At 41.5% G+C, this 24,584-nt stretch overlaps 1 protein-coding gene across 8 annotated transcripts in view; it reads right to left on the bottom strand.

The window, feature by feature from the left end:
• jade2 (jade family PHD finger 2) overlaps window positions 1-24,584 on the bottom strand; it is a 207,523-nt gene that overhangs the window by 37,559 nt on the left and 145,380 nt on the right. For all 8 annotated transcript variants that reach the window (XM_087995275.1, XM_087995282.1, XM_087995276.1 and 5 more), the window contains one exon: window positions 21,478-21,595. In XM_087995275.1, coding sequence (XP_087851401.1) covers window positions 21,478-21,595 — 118 coding nt within the window. The remainder of the gene's footprint in view (window positions 1-21,477; window positions 21,596-24,584) is intronic.

Here is a 24,584-nt window from a genome sequence, read left to right as displayed (position 1 = left end):
TTAGAAGATGGTTACCAATGTATTGACTATCTCAACAGCTATATCCTTCCAAGGGGCTTATCAACTTGCAGCCCAAAACTAATTTCTCTAGTATAATACAATCGTTTTAATATTAATTTCCTTGAATTCCTTATTCTCCTGAGTCACTTGGATCTCTGATTCTAGGAGCTTTCTTGAAGCTTCCTTAGTGACATAGGACACAATGTAATCATTTAGATTCGCTGTCTGTTCTATGTCCCCCAATATAAATTCACCTGTCATTGCTTTTAATGGAGCAGCATTCATTTTAACTAAACAACCTGCCTACCTACTTGTAGACTTTCTTATGGTCTATTTTATGCCTTGTGCTAGATTGTATTTAATGTAAAACCTCGTCAGTGACTAAGTGGTGAGAGGAAAACTGATAAAAAAAAGTACAGAAAGCTGGAAAACTAGGTTCAAAAAGCACAAATCAATAAGGTATCTTCAAATGCATTTTAATTTACAGTACAGCACAAAGCAACACAGAATGCCTATTGTATACAAATAAGGTTTGCGATTCAATGCTTTTCTCCTGTAATTGCATTGGTGGCTAAATTATGTCACTAGAGACTCATTAAAAGATGGAACTGGGAAACTGGCGAGCTATTCTAGTGACTCATGAAAAGACAACTGGAAAATTGGACAAGGTGCTAAATAAAATGACATGTGGTGTAATAAGTCTTTTCCCATATTTCCAACTAATTACCTGTTATCAAGTCGAATCAATCAGAAATTCTACTCTTGTATTTTTTTCTTTATAGTATGAATATCATTGTTCAGTAGGACCTGTGGACCCATAAGACATATGGGCAGAGATGTCCATTCAGCTCATGATGTCTGTCCCGCCATTCGATAAGATCATGGCCAATCTGATAATTCTCAATTCCATTTTCCTCCCATTCTCCCTATAATCTTTGATTCCTTTACTGATTAAAAATCTGTTTACTTCAGCCTTAAATATACTTAATGACGTAGCCTGTGCAGTAATAAATTCCAGATATTCACTATTTTCTGAGGAGAAATTCCTCCTCATCTTGATCTGAATTAAGTGCCCCTTGCTCTGAGATTATGCCCTCTGGTCCTTAACACTCTCAGGTCTCCATCTCCACACCTACCCTGTCAAGTCTCTTAAGAATTTCACATGTTTTAATAATGTTACTTCTCATTCTTCTAAAGTCCACTGAATACAAGTCTCACCTATTCATATGACAGACCCTCCATTTCCGAGATCAACTGAGTGGACCTTCTCTGGACGGCTAGTATAACTTTTGTTAGAAAAGGGGACCAAAACAGTTCATAGTATTCCAGGTGGGGTCTAACTAATGCCTTGCCTATTTTCAGTACAATGTCCCCAATTTTATACTCCATTTCCTTTAAAAATAAAGGCCAACAGTCATAGAGTTATACAGATGTACAGCACAGAAACAGACCCTTTGGTCCAACTCATCCATGCCAACCAGACATCCTAAATTAATTTAGTTCCATTTGCTAGCATTTGGCCCATATCCCTCGAAATGCCTCCTATTCATATACCCATCCAGATGCCTTTTAAATGCTGTAATTGTACCACCTTGAAAAGATTGCCCCTTAGATCCCTTTTAAATCTTTTCCTTCACATCTTAAACCTCTCCCCTCTAGCTTTGGGCTCCCCTACCCTGGGAAAAAGACATTGTCTGTTTACCCTATCCATGTCCCTTATGATTTTATAAACCTCTATAAGGTCGCTCCTCAGCCTCTGACACTCCAGGGAAAATAGCCCTAACCTATTATGCCTCTCCCGCTACTCAAACCTTCCAACCCTGGCAACATCCTTGAAAATCCTTTCTGAACCTTTCAAGTTTCACAACACATTTCCTATATCAGGGAGACCAGAATTGAATGCAGTATTCTAAAAGTGGCCTAACCAAAGTTTTGTGCAGCCACAACATGACATCCCAACTTCTATACTCAATGCACTGACCAATAAAGGTATGCACACATACCAAACATTGCCTTCACTACCCAGTTTACCTGCAAATCCACTTTCAAGGAATTATGAACCGACACTTCAAGGTCTCTGTTCAGCAACACTCCCCAGAACCTTACCATTAAGTATATAAGTCCTGCCGTGATTTGCCTTTCCAAAATGCAACACCTCACATTTATCTAAATTAAACTCCAACTGCCACATATTGGCCCATCTGGTCAAGGTCCTCTTGCACTCTAAGGTAACCTTCTTTACTGTCCACTACTTCACCAATTTTGGTACCATAACCTCGTATATTCACATCCAAATCATTTAGGTAAATGACAAAAAGCAGTGGACCTGCACCAATTCTTGTGGAACACCACTGGTCACAGGCCTCCAGTCCAAAACGTGAACTTCCACCACCACTCTGTCTCCTGCCATCAAGCCAATTTTGTATTCAAATGGCCAACTCTCCCTGTATTCCATGTGATCTAACCTTGCTAAACAGTTTATGCTGACTCTGATTATTAGGTATTTCTAAATGCTCTGCTACTACATCCTTTATAAGAAACACCTTTTCCCCAATAACAGACGATAAGCTAAACAGCCCACATTATCTGCTTTGTACATCTTTCCCTTTTTAAATAATGGTGTCACACTGGTATTTCTCCAAACCAATGGAACATTTCCAGAATCTAAGGAATCTCTAAATATCACTGCCAGTGCATCCACTGTGCCTGTAGCTACTTGTTTTCATATCTAGGATGCTTCCAATCATGTCCTGGGGTCTTTTCAGTCCTTAGTCACATTAGTTTCCTTTTTCTCTCGTGATAGGAATTGTGTTTATTTCCTCTCCTCCTTTTGTCCCTTGATTATTTAGTAATTTCAGAATGCTGGTAGCATCTTCTACTGTGAAGTATTTATTCAACTCCTCTGTCATTTTCTATTATCCCATTATTATTCACCCAACCTCATACTCTAAAGGGTCAATGTTCACTTTGTTAAATTCCTGATGAAGAGCTTATGCCCAAAATGTCGACTCTCCTGTTCCGTGGATGCTGCCTGACCTGTTGTCCTTTTCCAGTGCCATACTTTTTGACTTTGGCCTTATCTCCCTTTTTATATACTTTAAAGAAGCTCTTGTTGTCCATCTTGAAATTACCTGCAGATTTAACCTTAAAGTTTATCTTCTCCCTCTTAATATTTTATTTGGTTATTTTCTGCTGATTTTTAAAACTTTCCCAATCCTCTGCCTTACCACTAATCTTTTCCATATGTTATGTTTTTATCTTTCAACTTGATGCTACCTATAACTTAACTGTTTAACCAAGGCAGCTAACCTTTTCCTAGAATCCTTCTTTCTTACTGGGCTATTTGAACAATTTTCTTAACTCCTGCCATTATCTCTCAATCATGTTGCTACACACCTTTCCCAGTCATAGAGTCATAGAGATGTTATTCTTAATTAAGCTTAATACAGTCGTTTCTGACCCACATTTCTCCCTCTCAAACTGAATGTTAAATTCTACCCTGATGGGGGTCACTGTTTCTTGGGAGACTTCTTACTAAGATCATTTATTAAACCTGCCTCATTACACATTACTGGATCTCTGGTTGGACCTATAACATGTTGCTCTCAGAAAATGCCCCAAATATTGTCTATGAATTCTCCCCTGTGGCCACTTCTGCCAATAAGACTTTCCCAGTCTTAATGAAGATTAAAGTCATTCATGATTAAAGTATTGCTTTTTCTACATGCCCTCAATAACTCCTCATTTATTCTTGTCTAACCATATAACTATTGATGGGGAAGCCTGGAGCCTCTATCTACAAGTGCCTTCTTCCTCTGTTACTTCTTACCTTCCCCAATATGGATTCTGAATGTTCCAATGCAAGATAATTTCTTGCTATGGTACTTAGTCCATACTGTATTAAAACTATCCCACCATCCTACCTTTCTTAGCTGCCCTTTTGAAAAGTTAGAAACCCTGAATATTATGTTCCCAGTTTTAATTTCCTTATCACAATGGCTACAAGATCATGCCCATTAACCTCTAGTGCGCTGTGTTTCATTTACTTTGTTCTGAATACAATGTGCATTCAAGAGCCATTAAAGAACTTTTTCTTTTCCCTCTTGAACTCTATTCACTGCTGTCAGCTAATCACATGGCATAAACTAAAGTAGTTTACTGTATGCAGGGTCAAAGATTAGAACAGCAGACATAAACAACCACATTAAAAAACCGATGTCCATGGTGACACCTTGTTTATCATATACAAATGCTAAGGTAACTGTAATCAATGAGAAATATGGGTGAAGATTAGTTATATCAGATTTCTGTCCATTTTATTCTTTCATGGAATGTGGGTGCTTGTAATCAACCCATCTTTGCTATGGTTTCCATGGTCAGCAGTGCTGGCTTTTAATTAGCTTTAAAAAGAAAGTTCTAATCAACTTGCTTAGCGATGTGATTACATGCTTCTGGAGCAGATGGGACTTGAACCCTACCACTGTGCCACAACAGCCCCCTAGGGATAATTATGGAATTCAAAATCCACCACCTGCCAAGATGGGATTTGAACCCAGATATCCAGATCATTACCTTGGTCACTTGATTAATAGAAAAAATTGAGAACTGCAGATGCTGGAAAGTCAGAGTCGAAAAATGCGGTGCTGGAAAAGCACAGCAGGTCGGGCAGCATCATGATGAAAGACTTATGCCTGAAACATTGACTCTCCTGCTCCTCGGATGCTGCTGACCTGTTGTGCTTTTCCGGCACCACACTTTTTGACTCTGATCTCCAGCATCTGCAGGCCCCACTTTCTCCTGATTATTTCTAATAGCCTGTTCCTCAATTTTCACTGTTACTTAATCAGCTTTCAACCAGCATCTGAATGCTGCAAGGGAAGCTCTGACTGCTCTCATCTTGGCTCTGGACTCCAGTATGGAATGGAACTTCCAGAGGGTTACAACACTCTTGCAATCAATCGTCTAACTGATTTTCTCCCTGTCCTTCTGGAGATATGGCCTCATGAGAGCCCTTCTCTTCTTCCAGCAGCTTCTTCTGCTTAACCTCCCCATCATGGATGCCAAGTAGAAACTACTGGGGTACGATGATGCAAATGAAGACTTGAAGACAACAAAAAGGCCAGTGCCTTTACTGCTTTACTCACTGTAAAACGTTGCCAAGTTGCTATGGAAAGCATTGAACATATACAAATTGTACCAACAGCCAGACAAATTCAACCAGTAACTATTCTGTAAGTAGTTGACAATCACTTTCAATAGCAATGGTGAGGGGGTCCTTCATGCTGTTTCATGTTTGCATTAGCTGTGTGAAGTTAATAGGAAAAAATTGACTTGAGACTCCAGCTTCAATTTGGCCATGCTAGTGTCAATTGAGCATTGCATGCTGATTTATGTCATTGTCTGTCTGCTGTATGTCTACAACTTAGAGGATTGTACTTGGACTCGTTAATGCCTTCACTAATCCGGCACATGACACAATTCATGGCAGAACTGTACCACACACAGCAGACCCACTTTGGACCCCAAATGAACTCTGCAGCACTCAAACAATAGGTCCCAGCAGACTGAGATTTCCACCTGCAGTACCTCATACATATTCATGAGGTCAAATGCAGTGAAACATAAATGTCATGAAATATTCTGGTGAATTTAAACTTAATATCTTACTTTTTCTATGTTTCTTTTTGATGCTGTCGTTGTGAACAAATTATCCATTTGTTTTGGTGCAACACCTTGTTCTGCTCTGCTCTGATTTTTTTTGTAGTTTTATATTTTACTGTAAGTGACTGCAAAATTAACCTTAAATTGATCTCTAGTCACAAAAGAAACTAAATAAATAAACATTTGCTGATGATGACAATGATGGTGTGGATTTGGCATTTCTTTGGGTCCTAAGTGTTTGTGCTCATTCAAACCTGCTTTAAATTTGATCATTTCCTAATAGGACATTTGGATATTTGGGGATAATTTGACACTGACACAGGCAGATAATGAACTTTTCCAGGTCTACCTACCATCATTTGCTGCCCATCCTTAACTGCCATTGAGAAGGTGCTGCTGAGTGGAATTCTTGAATCACTGTCGCAATGTTGTTAAGAAGGGAGCTCAAGGATTTTTACCTAGTTTCAGTGAACTAATAGTCATATAAAGTTTGTGAGAAGATTTGTAGCTCGGGTGCTATTTGCTATGGTTCTGTTCGCCGAGCTGGAAGTTTTTGTTGCAAACGTTTCGTCTCCTGTCTAGGTGACATCCTCAGTGCTTGGGAGCCTCCTGTGAAGCGCTTCTGTGGTGTTTCCTCCGGCATTTATAGTGGCCTGTCCCTGCCGCTTCCGGTTGTCAGTTTCAGCTGTCCGCTGCAGTGGCCGGTATATTGGGTCCAGGTCTATGTGTTTGTTGATGGAGTTTGTGGATGAGTGCCAAGCTTCTAGGAATTCCCTGGCTGTTCTTGGTTTCGCTTGCCCTATAATGGTAGTGTTGTCCAAGTCAAATTCATGTTGCTTGTCGTCTGCGTGTGTGGCTACTAGGGATAGCTGGTCGTGTCGTTTCGTGGCTAGTTGATGTTCGTGGATGCGGATCGTTAGCTGTCTTCCTGTTTGCCCTATATAGTGTTTTATGCAGTCCTTGACGTATGTTCTTGTCAAGAACATCTCTGAAATGACAGCCAGACTACTGCGACCACTAGGACTTATAACAGCACACAAACCAACAGCCACCCTCAGACAACAATTCACCAAAACGAAGGACCCGATACCCAGCACAAGCAAAACTAACGTAGTGTACAAAATCCCATGCAAGGACTGCACAAAACACTATATAGGACAAACAGGAAGACAGCTAACGATTCGCATCCACGAACATCAACTAGCCACGAAACGACACGACCAGCTATCCCTAGTAGCCACACACGCAGACGACAAGCAACATGAATTTGACTTGGACAACACTACCATTATAGGGCAAGCCAAACAAAGAACAGCCAGGGAATTCCTAGAAGCTTGGCACTCATCCACAAACTCCATCAACAAACACATAGACCTGGACCCAATATAGTGTTTTATGCAGTCCTTGACGTATGTTCTTGTCAAGAACATCTCTGAACATCGCCACTACAGCGAACAGCTGAAACTGACAACCGGAAGCGGAAGGGATAGGCCACTATAAATGCCGGAGGTAACACCACAGAAGCGCTTCACAGGAGGCTCCCAAGCACTGAGGATGTCACCTAGACAGGGGACGAAATGTTTGCAACAAAAACTTCCAGCTCGGCGAACAGAACCACAGTAATAGTCATATAGTTCCAATTCAAAGTGATGTGTGGTTTGGAGGGGAACAGGTTCTTATGTTTCTGTGCGTCTGCTGCCCTTATCCTTTTTGTTGGCGCAGCTTAAAGATTTGCTGTCACTGATGAAGTTCTTTTTGTCAATTATTATCCATTCACTGGACATGGCCTCGCCAGTAAAGGAGTATTTATTGCCCATCCATACTTACTGTTGAAGTAGTGATGGTGAACCACCTTCCTGAGCTGCTGCAATTGTTGCAATGAAGGTACTCCCATAGTGACCACTTACATAGAGGTTTCAGTGAAATTATATGGTTAGCTAGGCCACTTCAGAGGGTAGCCAATTACGTCTCTGAAGATCCAGTATGTATAATCACTTTTTTTTGAAATCACCAGACCTGCTAAAGTTGACAGTCCTTTGAGAAAGATAATCCATCTAACAAAAATCAGCAGTTACTTGGTATCCATTAATGATACTTTTATCCCAAATGACAGAACACTACAAGGGAAGCCCGGATTTATTTCTTGTTTTTAAACCTTTTTCATGGTGAAGCACCAAAATTTACTTAGCTGAAGATGAATATTTAATTTAATTTGCCTGCTGTAGGAAAAGCTTTCTGATTCCCAGTTGCTGCAAGGACCTCATTTTATGCATTCTGAAAGCAATTTCGCAAACTGGCTTCCCTTCAATGAGGTGCTGTTTTGACTTGAAGGTCTCCTTTCTCTAGCCCTCTCTGCTGCTGTCTACTTATTGTCAATCATTACGCAGCCATTGAGGTGGCCTAGCATTACATACAAAACATCCTCTTTCACACCAACACACAGCCAGCAAGATACCTCCTTTTTCCTGCCAGTCAATGGCACAATACCTAAAATCTAACCTCCCTGCTGCTCATTCACATCACTGCCTGCAGAGGTTAGTTCACACAAAAAAAACTGATGGTTAACACAAGTCTAATTTATCACGTATTCTTAAGTTGCAAGCAGAGAATTGCACAACAAGCTATTTCACATCATTCTGACTTCACTCACCAGATTGATTAGTGTGTGGTTGGCCTTCCTTGTGAGCTAGAAACACTATCAAACTGCCTGGTGTCCACTACATGGAGTTCAAAACGCTGATAAAGCAAACTTTAAAATAACAAACACCCACACAGAATGAGATTAGATGGCCCCACGTCACCCAGTGCAATTAGCCTCAACCCCTTGTAACAAAATGTACAACTGGAATTGTACAGGAAGTAACTGACATCATCCAAAATTTTCCAGTTATGATCTGGCATGTACACAACAACAACAACAACACAAAGCTGGAGTCAGTGCATTCAATGCTTTCAGCAACATGCAGTTAAACAGTCCAGCTAAGCAAGGACTCCCATTTCAACACAGCAGAGATTTTTAATTCAGCAATCTCTCCTCTACACGATATATCTGGTTCATTAATAGGCATTAGATAGAGAAGCATATTAAGGCTACTTGGCTCATTGAGTCTGCTTTGATCGTGATTGATATGTGTCTGAACTTCATTCTCCTGCTTTCTCCCTGTAACCCTTGCTCCCCTTCCAAATCTATTTATCTCTGTCTTATGGATGTGGGCTCGATGGCCTTTGTGGCAATTAGTTCCACATATTAACCATCTTCTGGCTGAAGAAATTCCTCCTCATCTCAGTCCTAAAGGGTCGTCCCTTCATTTTGAGGTTGTGGCCTTGGTCCTAGTCTCTTCTACCTTCTCCATATCCACTCTATCCAGGCCTCTCAGTATTCTAATATTATTGCTTTCAGCGGGAAAAACACTAGACACTCACACATTCACAAAGGATAGCTTAAGCAGTATTCACAACCTCATGTCAGTGGTAGCACTCTTATCTGAGTCAGAAAATTGTAGGTTCAAGTTCCAATCAATTGACTTAAGCACATAATCTAGGCTGACTTTCAGTGGTGGGCTGTCTTTTGGATGAGCTGCTAAACTGAGGACTTATTTGCCATCTCCAAGTAGAATTAAATAATGCCCCAGCACAAAGAAATAATAGAAATATTATAGAATCCCTACAGTGTGGAAGCAGACTATTCAGCCTATTGAATCCACAATGACCATCCAAAGAGCATCCCACCCATACTCAGCCCCCTTACCTCAGCGTGCACATCCCTGGACATTCTGGGGCAATTTAGCATGGCCAATCCACCTAGCCTGCACATCTTTCAACTGTGGGAGGAAACTGGATCCTCACACAGACACAAGGGGAACGTGGAATCAAACCCGGGTCCACTGTGCCACTGTGAGCCACTGTGCCGGTCCTATTCTCAACAGTATCTCACAGAAGAGGAAGGGGAATGTGCCTGGTGTGCTGGCACCCAACATCAGTATAACAAGTCATCTGGCCACTTTTCTAATTGCTGTTTTGGAATTACTCTGTGCGCTACTGGTAAGCAACATTGCAATAATAACTTCAAAAGGAACCAGGAACATCTTGAACTTGTGAAAGACATCACATTAATGCAAGTTCTTTCATACCTATTCGTTTACTCCTAATTTTATTTTCTGTGGAGTCAAGTGCACCATTTAAGACAATCACAATGTCACTGGCAACAAAAAGGCAAAATATCCATTTGTTTTAGAGTCATTCGCCACCCAATAATCAAGGCTTATTGGGATAATAGATTTTCCCAGCTCCTGAATGACACATGCAAGTCAGTTGGGAAAACACGGCGAGAATGGAAATATTAGATTCTTGGTGTTGAGAAAAGATATCGGATTTTCCCCTAATGACTTCAATAGCCGAAATGTAAATCTTACCAGTCAGTGGTGAGGGGCCTATTTGCATGCACTGATGTCTCATTATTACCTAACTGAACCCTATTTCTACGAAAATTGTTATTTTCCATAAGCAGTGGAGGGAAGATAGTCAGTGCCAATTCTCAACATGAAAGACAGAGGAGACTTTTTTTATTCATTCACAGAATGGGCAGTTATTGCCCATCCCAATTGCCCAGAGGGCATTTAATCATCAACCACATTGCTGTGGGTATCGACTCACATATAGACCAGATTAAGGATGGCATGAGCGAATGATGGGATTTTCATTGCCATCATTTAGACTCTTAATCCCAGATTTTCAGTGAATTCAAATTCCACTATCTGTTGTGGCAGGATTCGAACCTTTGTCCCTACAACATCACCTGGGGGTCTCTGAATTAACAATCCAGTGATAACACCAGTAGGCCATTGCTTCCCCATTTACTTGGGTTTGGAGCTTAAGGACATCTTCCAAGGGTCACCATCTTGGTCAGCATTTGCCAGCATGTCAGGGCAGTGGTTTCCTGCACCCTCCTTCCATGGAGCTTGGCATCAGCAAAGCACCAGTCTCACCACATGATCATGGCACATCTTGGACTCACTTAAAATAAAGTTCACTATTTTAGCACGACACATTTGAGCATGTCGGACCTTACGTTGCAATGTTGTTGCTGGGCAGCTTTGCATACAGGTACAGCCAGCTATCTCATGCATTGGAACAGAGTGCACTTCTGTGCTGTTAGCTTGCTTTCTCAACACTTACTCTCTTTGAGCCCACAATTGATAAGCACAGCTCATGCACTGCCGTGCCTTCATGTGGATTACTGCTTCATTCAGAACTTACAGGCTCACAATGTTTCTCTATCTTATTTGTTTTTTCACACAGACAGAAAACCAGGCAGTTTGCCATGTTAGTCTGCAAAGAACAGTCAAGGGAATGGACATGTTACTGTTCAGCAATGTGCTACATCAATATCATGCCTACTTCATGTGCCAGCAGCTTATGCGATAAGCTCACTGCATATGTTTCGACCATATGGCCATGTCTCAAAGTCTAAGGGTGCAGTCCCTTGTTCAATCAAGAAGGACTATGGTGACACAGGGGCTGCCACTACAGTCAGTCAAAGGCATAGTTAAGTCTTAATCCAAGAGCTTGGACACAGCCAGTCAGCTGCTTGATGTGATCAGACGAGTGCCATAGCATGTATATTGTAAAGATGGTGGGTCACAGTCGGTCCTGGGGTCTGCTCAGTGAAAATCAAGGGGAGTTATCTGTCTTTATCACAACAGTGATGGGGAAGTCAAATGTGGATTTTGGAGATAGCATACTGGGATGCAAAGGGGATAATAATTCTGAAGGGAGGGTCAATGCAATATGTCAGAGTGGAAGTAGGGTAAAAGAGTTTTCATCATGGAGTGGGGTGAGCATGACTGATGGACTACTACCCTAGCTTCAACAGAATGTGGCAGACCATAACAACGTTTAGCATAGCTCATTTGTAGGGCTGTGACTCATGAGGGAAAGTGGGAGATGGAAAGGGACCGAGGGAGGCTCAAGCCTCTCGATGAATTGATGCAGGGAAGAAAGGAACATGAAGGTTTAAGGGGGGGGTCGCTAGATTAACATATTAAGCCTGCAATGTACTCTGTACTCATCGCTGTGTTCCCTTCTGTTCTCATCTGAATCACAAATGTGCCATGGAAATGAGAAAATGGCTGCCAACACATCCAAGGGGAAAGGAGTAAGTGTTTTATTTCTGTCTGAGGACTTGAGCTGTGGATTTGCAAGTGCTGTAAGGCTCTTCAAGGGACAAATTCATTAATCAGGCACTTAGACATTACAGGCTGAATACATTTGTAGTCACAAAATTCAGTATGTCTGCCTCATGCAGTGACAAACATATTGATTACAAATCCTGGGCACAAGCAAGCTTGACCTTAACACTGACGATTACAAATTAATCCTCATTATCTTCGTGAAGCACAAGTATTGACAAATGACCTATAAATTGACTCTTGCGGTCCACAATTCACAAGCGTGTTCCAAGGTCTCAAAGGCTGTACAGGGGCCCAGAGTTGCTTTCCTCAGACATTGGACTGCAAGACTTTCATAACATATGGACTGGCAATAAAATGCTAGCCAGCCAGCAATGTCCACGTCCTATGGTCTGAATTGTAGTGCGGGGGGTGCCTCTCTTGGGTGATGTGAGGGGTGCAGGTAAAAAGTGCCATTAAGATGTCAGAAAGCATTACGGTTAACTTTCTCTTCCACTAAGTCTAGATGCCATCCTGAGTTCCACAGCTGGGATGAAGGGAGGCTGCCCTATTGTGAAGCCTGCTGGTTTTGGGGGCATTACGCAGACAACCCCAGAGGTGTTTTTGACCCAAACATTCAGATGTGCTCAGAGTAACCTGGGTCAAATACAGGTTTGACGTTTCGGGCATAAGCCCTTCTTCAGGAATCCTGAAGAAGGGCTTATGCCCGAAACGTCAATTCTCCTGTTCCTTGGATGCTGCCTGACCTGCTGCGCTTTTCCAGCAACACATTTTCAGCTCTGATCTCCAGCATCTGCACTTTCTCCTCAAATACAGATTCACCTTCCTCCACTTCAAACTGAGGGTCACAAGCAAAGTGGAGGTGGTGGAGCTATGTATCGCTGCACTGTCCTGAGGTGAAACCTCTTGGGCTATGTATGTGGTAGCGTCCCACTTCCTGATGGTATTGTTCTGTCTTCTTGTGAGGAAGGTCTCCTGCTGCCTTGCCATTGGTGCTGAGTAATGGAATGTGGGTCTGCATACGCCTCCAACAGCCGTTGAGCATTCTGTCGGACATCACTCTCCAGGGCAACTACTGGTCTGTCCATGCAGACGGCCAGGGACATAAATGCGAAGCCAGCACAGTACAGCTCATATTGGTGGGACTCCTCCAACCTGTGATCCAGCTTTTCAAGTGCCTTTGACAAACCTGCCTGCTGCGCCTGTGCCAGATTGAGCATTCACACAAAGCTCTTAATGACACTATGGGGTCTTCCCTTGCTTAGAGGCCTGAGCAGATGCCTTGTCTCCAAAATACCTGTAAGTGCAGTCACCTGGGATGTCTCCCAACTCTAACTTCACAAAAGAACCACTGGCTACCTGAGCTGCTGGAGGGTGCAGAAAGCAGCCTTTCTGATTATTCCTCTGAGGGATCTGTGTCTTCCTCTTCAGCGTAAAGGAGGAGCTGGTGGAGTAGTAAAGAGATGATGGTGACAATTACCCTTGCAGAGTACAGAAGGTCATTAACCTTCCTGTACTGCTGGGTATTCCTCTGGAGCATGGAAATGGCAGTGACCCAAGTTGGATTTGATTTGATTTATAATTGTCACATATTTCAGGATATGTTGATATGTATTGTTTTGTGTGCTAACCAGACAATCATTCCTTACCTAAGTACATCAGGGTAATAGAACAGAATGCAGAGTATAGTGTTACAGCTACAGAGAAAGATCAACTCTAATATCAGAGAATCTGTTCAGAAGTCTGATAATAATGGGGAAGAAGCTGTTCGGAATCTGTGACACGTGTTTTCAAACTTCTGCCCAATGGAAGAGGGTGGAAGAGAGTATAATAGAGCAGTGGGAGAGGCTACTGATTACATGAGCTGCTTTCGCCAGGCAGTGGGAAGTATAGACATAATCAATAGATGGAAGGCTGGTTTGTGTTATGGACTGGGCTATGTTCACAGCTCTTTGTAATTTCTTGCACTCTTGGGCAAAGATGTTGATGTACCAAGTTTTGATACATGTGGACAGGATGCTTTCTATGGTGCATCTAGAAAAATTGCCAGTTGTTGTTGTTGTCACGCCAAATTGCCTTAGGCTTATGAGGAAGTAGAGACACTGTGTGCTTTCTTGACAGTAACATCGACATGGATGGACCAGGATAGATTGCTGCTGATCTGAAGTGGTTGGCAGTGGCTGGTGCCACAGTCTCTAGCAATCCAGAGGCCCTCCTCTCTACCATCCCACCCAACAACCTCCAGGTTCCTTTTGTAAACCACAGTGGTAATGTGCCTCTCAGCTATATGTGTTGGAGATCCCCACACACCGTGAGGATTTGTGTAGGCCTATTTCTGGTTTTGAACTGGTACACAGCTGGGGTTTAAACATAGTGCTAGCAGTGCGAACACAATAAGGTCCCAGCACCTGCATTCCCTCTGCCTCTGCCAGGTGAAAGACAGCATGTGAGTGACATCATGGTGTCAATTCAATGAGGTAAATACTTTAAAACAGTGGAAGAAGTCTCATTCAAACTGGGAGAGAGAACCCTCCATGAAACGTCCTGAAATTGACACTTGTCCAAATTTTGGGGAAATCCCATCTAATGTCACTGATCATTGCTGCTTATCACTAAACATCTTCAAGAATGATCCTTGAACCTGCAAACAATATTACTATCAAAGGAGATATTGCTTGAAAAGCAACAGAGCACCTGCTACACAGAATAGAGCTTCCTCAAAAAAATGTTCTGTCAAGACGTAGACACCGTGTATTCCTCAAGAGAAAGTTCTTCACTCAGGTTTGTTTGGTAACATGACGAGGTTAAAATCCTGTCCAGTTTTATTAATCTGTCTATTATCATTGCTTAATGTAACATACACCAACTATGGCAATACACAATGCAGACTGTTCTCTGATGAATCACGTGTACAATACAAATCAATAATCTTGTGACATTTAATCAGGTACAGGTTCTTTAGCATGGCTGTCACCATTTGTCAACTTCATACAGCGTTGCAGAACTTGATGTCTGCTATCCCATTTGCTGATATTAAAAATATCTTCAGCTATCATTTGAAGCTCAATTCAGAATGCAGCTGTGTTAAACTAAACTGCTTTTACATTTAGCACTTTGTAATTTGGTGGTGTGCAATCTACCTGCTGTCTCTGTAATTAAATTATGAAAGTCACCTCACTTGACCTGACAAGAGTATCACAGACCACTGGAAATGCAAGCCAAACCACATGCAAATTAAATCTAAAGGGATCTTTAAAAATTTCTTCTTTATACCTTCGCTTCTTCAAATGAGCTACTGGTCTAGTTCCTCCTGCTTGGAGGGATAGGGGTTAGCAGTGAAGAGGAAGAAAATGTTTGGCTATTGAAAACTGAGTTGTGAATATTTCATGTTTATCTCCTATCTTTTCCAAAAAGAAATGAAACTGAGGAAAGGACACCAAGGAAAATTCTTCCCCAAACACTGACAATTAACTTTAAAAAGAACAAAATTGTTCAGCCAAGGAACAGTTGGCTATCAGAGTGACAAGGTAACAGGAAAACATTGAGTTATGTTACAACTATGCGAATCAGATATAACTTGGTGTCCAATAGCAAGCTTAAAGTTGCTGTCCCAGCACTTGCCATCTCACTGCCCACTCAAGTAGTTCTATTCCATTTTTCTAAATGACTTTGGTTGCAAGGAAGTTGAAACTTGTGGTTACAGTTGGGGGCACCCCTTCATTTATCAATCTGAGTAACATGCTCTGCAGTTACGGAGAGTGCTCGGTGTAGTTTGTCAACTATTAAGCATTTCACAATTGCTTTTGAGCCAGCGGTTAGCATTTTTTGTCTCTGAGTCACAAGGTTTTGGGTTCAAATCTTCTGCCAGGACTCAAGTGCACATAATAATAATAAAAAAAATCAGGGCTAAGACTGTGGTGCAGCATTAAGGGAGTGCTGTACAGTCAGACGAGTCATCTTTCAGATTAGTGATTAACATGAGGCTCTATTTTACTGTGGTGATCCCCCTCAGAAGTACTTTACTGGCTGTAAAGTGTTTTGAAGAGTCCAATGGTCATTAAAAGTACAATATAAATACAACTTTTCTCATCTTATGGCTTTTCTTCTTTGATGATAGTCAGCAACTTTACTCAATGTAGCTGATCCTTCTTTGATATTTAACTGGAGTACATCTGGTCAGTTTGGGTGTATGTCTAATTGTCTTCTGTGTACAAGAGCATTTCAAGTAATTCTAAAGGCAAGTCTGAACAACAAGAACTGAAAAGGTCAGTATAGTCTTGATGCTGTCATTAACTGTTCCAGAAAGGACTCAAAATGTTATGGGAACTTAAAAAAAAAACAACCCAGGTGCAGAAATTTAACTTAAGCAAATGTCAGGGGAATTCCCTGAATACAGTCTGAGTGCGCTATAGTAATGTGAGAAAGGATGTTTGTGTTTTGTTTTGAGACGCTGGATTTTACCGCTATCAGAGCTGCACTGTAACTAACTGTAGTGTTTTACCTTTTCAACCACAAACTAATAAAAGTTCTCTAAAATCTGGAAATGCATCTAAGACTCTAAGATATCAGAGTAGATGTAGGCCATTCAACCCATCAAGTCTCCTCTGCTATTCAATGCAATCATGGCTGACCTGATAATCCTTAACTCCATTTTCTTGCCATTTCTCTATAACCTTTGATTGCCTCACTGATTAAGAGTCTATTTCAGCCTTCAATATAATTAATGACCCAATATAATTTGACAGCCCTCTGTGGTAAAGAATACTAGACTCACTACCAACTCAGAGAAGAAATTCCTCCAGACCTCTATCTTAAATGGGTAACCCCTTATTCTGAGATTATTGTTTCTGTTCTCAATTCTGCCACCGGGGAGACAACCTTCCTTCACCTACCCTGTCAAGTCCCTGAAGAATCTTTTATGTTTCAATAAGGTTGCCTCTCAGTCTTCTAAACTCCAATGATTATAGGCCCAACCTCCTCAACCTTTTCTAATAAAACAGTCCCTCTATATCTGCTGTCAGCTGAGTGAACCTTCACTTGACTGCCTCCAATACCAGTATATCTTTCCTTAGATATGGGGCCCTCAAAACTTAAAGAGCCGTAAATGTGCCTACTAATATTTCAGCCTGAACTGTCCAGTTTGGTCCCAGTTTCCATCTCTACTCTGTACTGAGCAGACCTCCGCTCAGCAGTTCCTTCCTGAATTTACTTTTCCCCCTCTCTCTCTGTCCTCTTTTAAGACCTTCTTTAAAACATACCCCTCTGTCTAAACTTTAGGCAGGTGTACTCATACCACCACAGAACACACCAGATAGCTTCCTTCTTTAGAGACCGCAATTTCTCTTCCCATGTGGTTAACGAGGCATCTCGTCTACATCCCGCACCTCCGCCCTCAGACCCCACCCCTCCAACCGTAAGAAGGTCAGAACCCCCTGGTGCTCACCTTTCACCCTACCAACCTTCGCATAAACTGCATCATCCGCCGACATTTCCGCCACCTCCAAACGGACCCCACCACCAGGGATATATTTCCCTCCCCACCCCTTTCCGCATTCCGCAAAGACCATTCCCTCTGTGACTACCTGGTTGGGTCCACGCCCCCCAACAAGCCACCCTCCGATCCTGGCACCTTCCCCTGCCACCGCAGGAATTGCAAAACCTGTGCCCACACCTCCTCCCTCACCTCCATCCAAGGCCCTAAAGGAGCCTTCCACATCCATCAAAGTTTTACCTGCACATCCACCAATATCATTTATTGTATCCGTTACTCCCGATGCAGTCTCCTCTACATTGGGGAGACTGGACGCCACCTAGCAGAGCGCTTTAGGGAACATCTCCGGGACACCCGCACCAATCAACCATACAGCCCTGTGGCCCAACATTTCAAATCCCCCTCCCACTTAGCTGAGGACATGGAGGCCTGGAGGAAGAATGCCTTATCTTCCGCCTCGGAACATTTCAACCCCAGGGCATCAATGTGGACTTCACCAGTTTCCTCATTTCCCCTTCCCCCACCTCACCCCAGTTCCAAACTTCCAGCTCAGCACTGTCCCCATGACTTGTCCTACCTGCCTAGCTTTGTTTCCACCTATCCACCCCACCCTCCTCTCTGATCTATCACCTTCATCCCATGCCCATCCACCCACTGCACTCTTTGCTACCTTTCCCCCCACTCCTCCCTGACCTATCACCTTCATCCCCTCCCCCACTCACGTATTGTACTCTATGCTAATTTCTCCCCATCCCCACCCTCCTCTCATTTATCTCTCCATCCTTCAGGCACTCTGCCTGTATTCCTGATGAAGGGCTTTTGCCCGAAAAGTCGACTTTCCTGCTCCTCGGATGCTGCCTTAACTGCTGTGCTTTTCCAGCACGACTCCATTCCAGCATCTGCAGTCATTGTTTTTACCTAGTACTTATATCATATCCAGTTTGGTGTTAAATTTGGTTTCATGATGGTCCTGTACCTCTTCGTAGAATCATTCTCCAAAAACTTAAATAATGCAAGTTGTTGCCGTAGTGTGGAAATTAAGAGGATAAGAATGGAGGTTGACTGCAATGTATGCATGCATTCTGAGAGTTGAAAGTTACTGTCTCAGTTCTCAGGCAGAATGACGTCCTGAGGGAAGTAGGGTTTAACGATGGGTCATAAATGCTGACCTTGCCAGTTGTGCCCAACTGAACAAATAAAGGAAAAGCAGCAAATGACTGTTTGTGAACAACAGACTACCTAAAACAAGACAACAGACAAAGGGGGTGACTTATATCTGAAATACCAGCAGAGAAGTAAATATATAACATAAGAAACAACTTGTTATCCCACTGTTAAAATGAGCTCGTGATAAAGAATGTCTGAACAAATGAAGCTGGCTTGAGCCTCTTCACAACTAAAGTTATTGCTACATTTAAACTACCAGTTATTTTGTTCTATTTTGGTATAAATATAACATCAAGATGGCTCAAAATGCTGTGCACCTTCATGTTGTGTGCAAAAATTCTATTGGCTAACAAATTTCTAACAATGTCCAAAATATTGCAATGAGATAAACAACCTGTTAAATTTGTTTGGGAGAAAGTGAGGGCTGCAGATGCTGGAGATCAGAGCTGAAAATGTGTAACAACACGACAGCTGGAGGAAGAGCGCCTCATCTTCCGCCTAGGAACCCTCCAACCACAAGGGATGAACTCAGATTTCTCCAGTTTCCTCATTTCCCCTCCCACCACCTTGTCTCAGTCCCAACCCTTGAACTCAGCACCACCTTCCTAACCTGCAATCTTCTTCCTGACCTCTTCGCCCCCACCCCCACTCCAGCCTATCACCCTCACCTTATCACCCTCACCTTAACCTCCTTCCACCTATCACATTACCAACGCCCCTCCCCCAAGTCCCTCCTCCCTATCTTTTATCTTAGCCTGCTTGGCACACTTTCCTCATTCCTGAAGAAGGACTCATGCCCGAAACGTCGATTCTCCTGCTCCTTGGATGCTGCCTGACCTGCTGCACTTTTCCAGCAACATATTTTCAGCTGTTAAATTTGTTTATTTATGTTTAACTAATCAGAATATTGAGCAATCAAGGTTTGAGCTCAGAAGCGAAGATTACAGTCCATTGCAACATTGAGCTACCTGCAGGATTGCCAGGGACACAGTTCTCCTTATGAGACATAAACCTCTGTCTGTTCTGGAGGATAGGATCAATCCCAATGAACAGAGAAGAGGCCATTCAGCTCTTCATGCTTGTCCACTACAATATTCAATTAGTCCTGACTGATCTATATATCTTAATTTCAGCTACATTTCTTGTTTTACTAACGGGCAATACCCCAACTAACAACCTTTATTTTGAAAGTTTCAGTCAGTCTTGGTTCAGCATGCATTTTTTTTTAACCCCAGTAGGATTGTGGAGATAACTTCTAGATGTTCATTGTGGAAAGACGTGCTTCCTGGCATCACTCCTTAAGAGTATTTTTTGTCCACATGATGCACCCTTGTTTCGGGTTATTCTATGAGGGGAAATAGATTTTCCCTATTTACCCCATTAAAACATTGGAGCTATTTAAACACTTAGCTCACACGTTAATGTTCTATATCTATGGGACTACAGGTCTGTGCAACTTGTCCTGATAATTTAATCCTATAGCTGTAATACCATTTTGGTAAATCTGGAATGTACTGTGCTGAAGGCAGGTTCCATCGAGAAAAAGGGTGTTGGATGGTTATTTAAACAGACACAAGGGAAAAGACAAGAGAATGGCACTTAGTCACAGTGCTTGTTTGGAAAGCTGGTGCAGACATGAAGGACCAAATGGCCTCCTCTCTGCTATCACACTTCTGTGAGTCTGTGGGTTGCACCCAATTCAAGGCCATCATATCGTCCCTCTGGAAGGGCGCTCAGGATAGATTCCAGATGGGGATCTCAATTGATGGCTCTCTGTTGAAACATAACTTCCAACTCTTTTTATACCAGTCTCTATTGAGTTATCCAGGATTCCATTAGTCTTTAATTTTTTTGTAAATCCACCATTTAGTTTTCAAAGGTTTCTATTCTTGGACCCTTAATTCTCTCTGCTCATCTACATCTCAGCACATATTTTTGAAGAAAAGCAGAGATTCTCCTGGGGTCACAGACAACGTTCATTACTCAGCTAATACCACTGAAACAAATCAACTAAATAGTTTCATGCAACTTATAGGATGTAGCTACAGGGAAATAGCTGCAACATATACTTGGATTGTACTTTAAAAATAATTGATCTTGTGGGAACAACTTACTGTTATAGAAATGCAAGCTTTATTTATCCACTGTTACATAAAAATAGCAAGGGAGTCACCAGTGAATAAATTTTAGGATGAAATACTGAGAGGAATATTTCATTTCAAATTAAGAAATGACACTGAAATTCAAGCTAAAATTCTGCCCAATCTTTTCCAATTACTCTCATTTCATGTTACACTGTACACATTCCTTCCTTTGAGATTATGCCCTATATATATATTGTGAATGTTCACTCAAAGAAGCTGTGCATTCGGATTTGGTTCTTTACTGGCACAGGTTGTTAGCATATAATGTTCACTTGTTTGAAATTTTCACCTCACCACATTGATAATGGGACATTCCATTAAATCATATTTCAACAGTTTGATATACTCCCATTTGGATTTCAATGCTTTAATCTCAGTCAAATCGTAGAACAAAAATGTCAGGGACAAGGCGCAATGAAAATTATTTTGAGTGCTGTTGAAAATAAACATTTTCCCCATGGCAGTGCCATTATCAATCCATGCCCACTTGCCAAACGATTAGCACTCTCATGCAGTTTAAATGTTGGTTTTCCTCTTGAATTTGTATTCTTGCGGGTTATCCTGATCATTGTAAGGTGACAAACTATTTGTGGAGCCTTGATATGTGGAAATTAGATGCTGTGTTTGCCTAAATATTAAGTGATTACACTTCAAAAGTATTTGACTAAATGGAAATAAAAGCAGACCGTTTGTATGATGAGCAGCTGTTTTCTGTCTATAACATTATAACCAAATATCCATAAAGTTTGAGGCCAACGGAGAGGCTGTCAGCTGAGAAAAGAGGATTCATATAAAACAAAACTACTTGAATTCAGCAAAGCCTTACCTCGATGTAGATCTTCTTCTATCAGTTTGGTCTGATGGTGAAATATTTGCTCCTGAAGTCTACAGACTGATTGTTTCATTTTCTCTCTCCGCGTCACCATGTAGCACAAATTCCTAACCTGTTAAAACAAGCACATTATTGCCCTTCTGGATATTTACATGGGAATATATCAAAATACAATCAATTCAGTGTCAGTAATCAGCCTTCTATGGGACAGCCAATTTGCTTCCACATTAGTAAACACCCAACGGACCACCAAGCCAAAAGGTCTGCAGAATTGATCAACCGGTCAGGGAGTGATACAGAAAATCTTTCCAAAACGGTTCAGACAGTTACATCACATGAAAAGTCCGAACTGACCAATAGTCTGACTTCATGTCCCAAGTAAATATATGATACTGATGTGACAGATTTGGTATTGTGTCAGTTGCTAGAACAGGAGCATTCATATGGGAAGGTATTGGGAAAACATTATCATAAGAAAGATAAATGGATTGAAAAGTGATATCTAAAATAACCATTACAATCACAGCCCTCATTAACAGAGCTTTGCCTTGTTTTAAACAGGACTACTGGGTGGAAGGGAGTGTCAGTTCTCATTTGCTGATGAATTCTGTATTCAGTGGGATAATGAAATTCCTCCATTTTGGGCATGTTTCATTTCGAAACCAGCTCCCCAGAACATTACCTGGGTCTTTGGATTAACAGTCCAGCATTAACACTGCTAGGCCACCGCCTCCCTGTCAAGAGAACTACAGTACTACTGAATAGGGAGTTGCATACAATATTGGCCAGTCATGACGAAGGAATGACATGATCTTTCCAAAGAAAGAAAATCTGTGACTTTGAGGGGAACGTGCAGACAGTGGTATTCTCATAAACCTGCTGCTATTATCCTTCTGGGTGGTTGAGGTTGAGGGCTTAGAAGGTGCTACTGACGAAGCTTTGTTGACTTGCATCTGTTAGATGGGACACATGTCAGCACCAATGGTCGAGGGAAAGACTGGCTCAAGTAGTGGATTTCAAATGGACAGGCAGCTTTGCCTTGGATAGTGTCAAACATCCCAAGTATTTATGGAGCTGTACTTAACAAGGCAAGTGGACAACATTCTATCACAACTCCTAATTTGTGCTTTGTCAATGATAGCTGTCTTTGGTGAAACAGGAGATGAGTATCTACAGAACATCCAGCCTCCAATTTGCTCTTGCAGCCAAAATATTATTTAGCTGGTCCAGTTCAATGTTTGGTTAATGGCAATTAACCCGGATATTGATGTTAGATATTTGGAAATGATAACGCCATGGTATGTCCAAATAGGTTGCTCAGACTCCCTGGTCATAGCCTGGCATTTGGGAGCCAGGAATTTTATTTGCTACTTATCATCACAAGCTGTGGCTGACCTTGTCGAGGTTTTCATCCTCATTATCTCAGGAATTGCATTCTGTGCAATCATTAGTGATCATTCCTATTTTTGAGTTTATAACAGAGGAAAGGCCATGTCAAAAACAGCTGAAAATAATTGTGCATAGGACACTATCCTGAGAAACTGAGGGCCCTCTTGTGGTAGTGTCCCTGCCCCTGGACTAAGAGACCCAGGTTCCAGTCCCTCCTGCTCCAACATCCCTGAACAGGTTGAATAGAAAAATAAGTCAAATTTTAAAAAAACTTGTGAAACTGCTAGGGTGCTTGTGGCACAGTGGCAGTGTCCCTATCTCTGAGCCGGGGCCCAGATTTTGAGTCCCACCTGCCCCAGAGGTTTGTAATAATCCCTGAACAGATTAATTAGAAAAGATTTATTCTGAGGAATTCTGTGACCTCTTGATACATAACATAATGAAATGGCACCAGTAATAACTAAAGATCAGTCATACTTACCAATGATAAAGGAATTATACATTCAATGTGATGTACTTTCACCTACTTTATTGACACAAACTCGAAAAGTTTTATACTTTCTTACTTGAACACAATATCCTTCATCAGCTCCTGCGCTTCAGTAAGCCATAGACTAGTTAGGGAATTTCTCCAGTACAATCAGATTGTATTCAGGAATGGTTTATTGTTGACACTCAGAAATAAATATATTGGATCTACTAAAACCAGAGGGAAGCACTAAAGCAGACAATGCAGGTGCATTTCACTTTGGCTGCAGATCAACATTCCACTTCATGATACATTCTGTTGAGGTCAATAAAGAGGCAAGTTTGGTTGGGTGAATAACAAACCGTTTATCCACTACTGGCAATCTTCTAGTCACACCTAAAATGAAAATTACTTGCAATATTCCCATTAGGCAGGAGACTCTGTTTTCTTGATAAATAGCATCACCTCTCTTATTTACTAATTACATTGATCAGGCACCAACTGCAGTCAAACTTGTTGGTAGCTCCCTGGTTTCTTCAGCATGCTCAATAAAAAGGTACACAATTCAATCCTTTCTCTGGTTCCCCCAATGCACTCCGCAGATGTATGCCTGACTGTCGACTTTCTCACAAACACAGACAGAGGTCAGCAACTCTCAGATCTTTCAGAATAGCTCATGTGTCAGAACACAGTTGACTGCTCCTTGGTTCCTGATATTGAACTGGTACAGCTAGAATTTTAGAAACAGGTCCTCATAACTGGTAAAGTTCAGCAAAATGAAATATTGGAGGAAGGGACAGCAGAAAAGGAAATAAATTAGAAAGTACTCTAATCACAATGTATGGGCTCAATGCCACCTGTATTATAAAGCATTGTTCAATGTTTAACAAAGACTTGATACAAGTTCTAACAGCATACAGCTATTTAATAATGTAAAAAAATTGCTATAAGTAAGTAACATGTGGAATAAAAAGAAAACCTGTTACATCATAATTAACATTAATTCAGCAACACTAATTTCAGAACAGCAGGATTTATAAGTATCTGACATTATTATGAAATTTGTTGTGAAGTCACTTCAGCATTAATTTTTTTTGAGGAGTCATGTTTAAAGGATCAAGGACAGTGATTCATTGGAAAAGACTAAGAAAATATTTGAACCTGTTTTATAAACAATGGTCACTAAAAGGATGCAGTGGAGAAAGCTGATGGATTTTTTTTTATTTTAATACAAAGTATTGGT

This window comes from Chiloscyllium plagiosum, unplaced genomic scaffold (genome assembly GCF_037043375.1).
Source record: "Chiloscyllium plagiosum isolate Xiang-an unplaced genomic scaffold, Cpla_swu_hap1 HiC_scaffold_16, whole genome shotgun sequence".
NCBI lineage: Eukaryota > Metazoa > Chordata > Chondrichthyes > Orectolobiformes > Hemiscylliidae > Chiloscyllium > Chiloscyllium plagiosum.
Note: the sequence above shows the minus strand (reverse complement) of the source record. Positions and strands in the feature narration are given on the sequence as shown.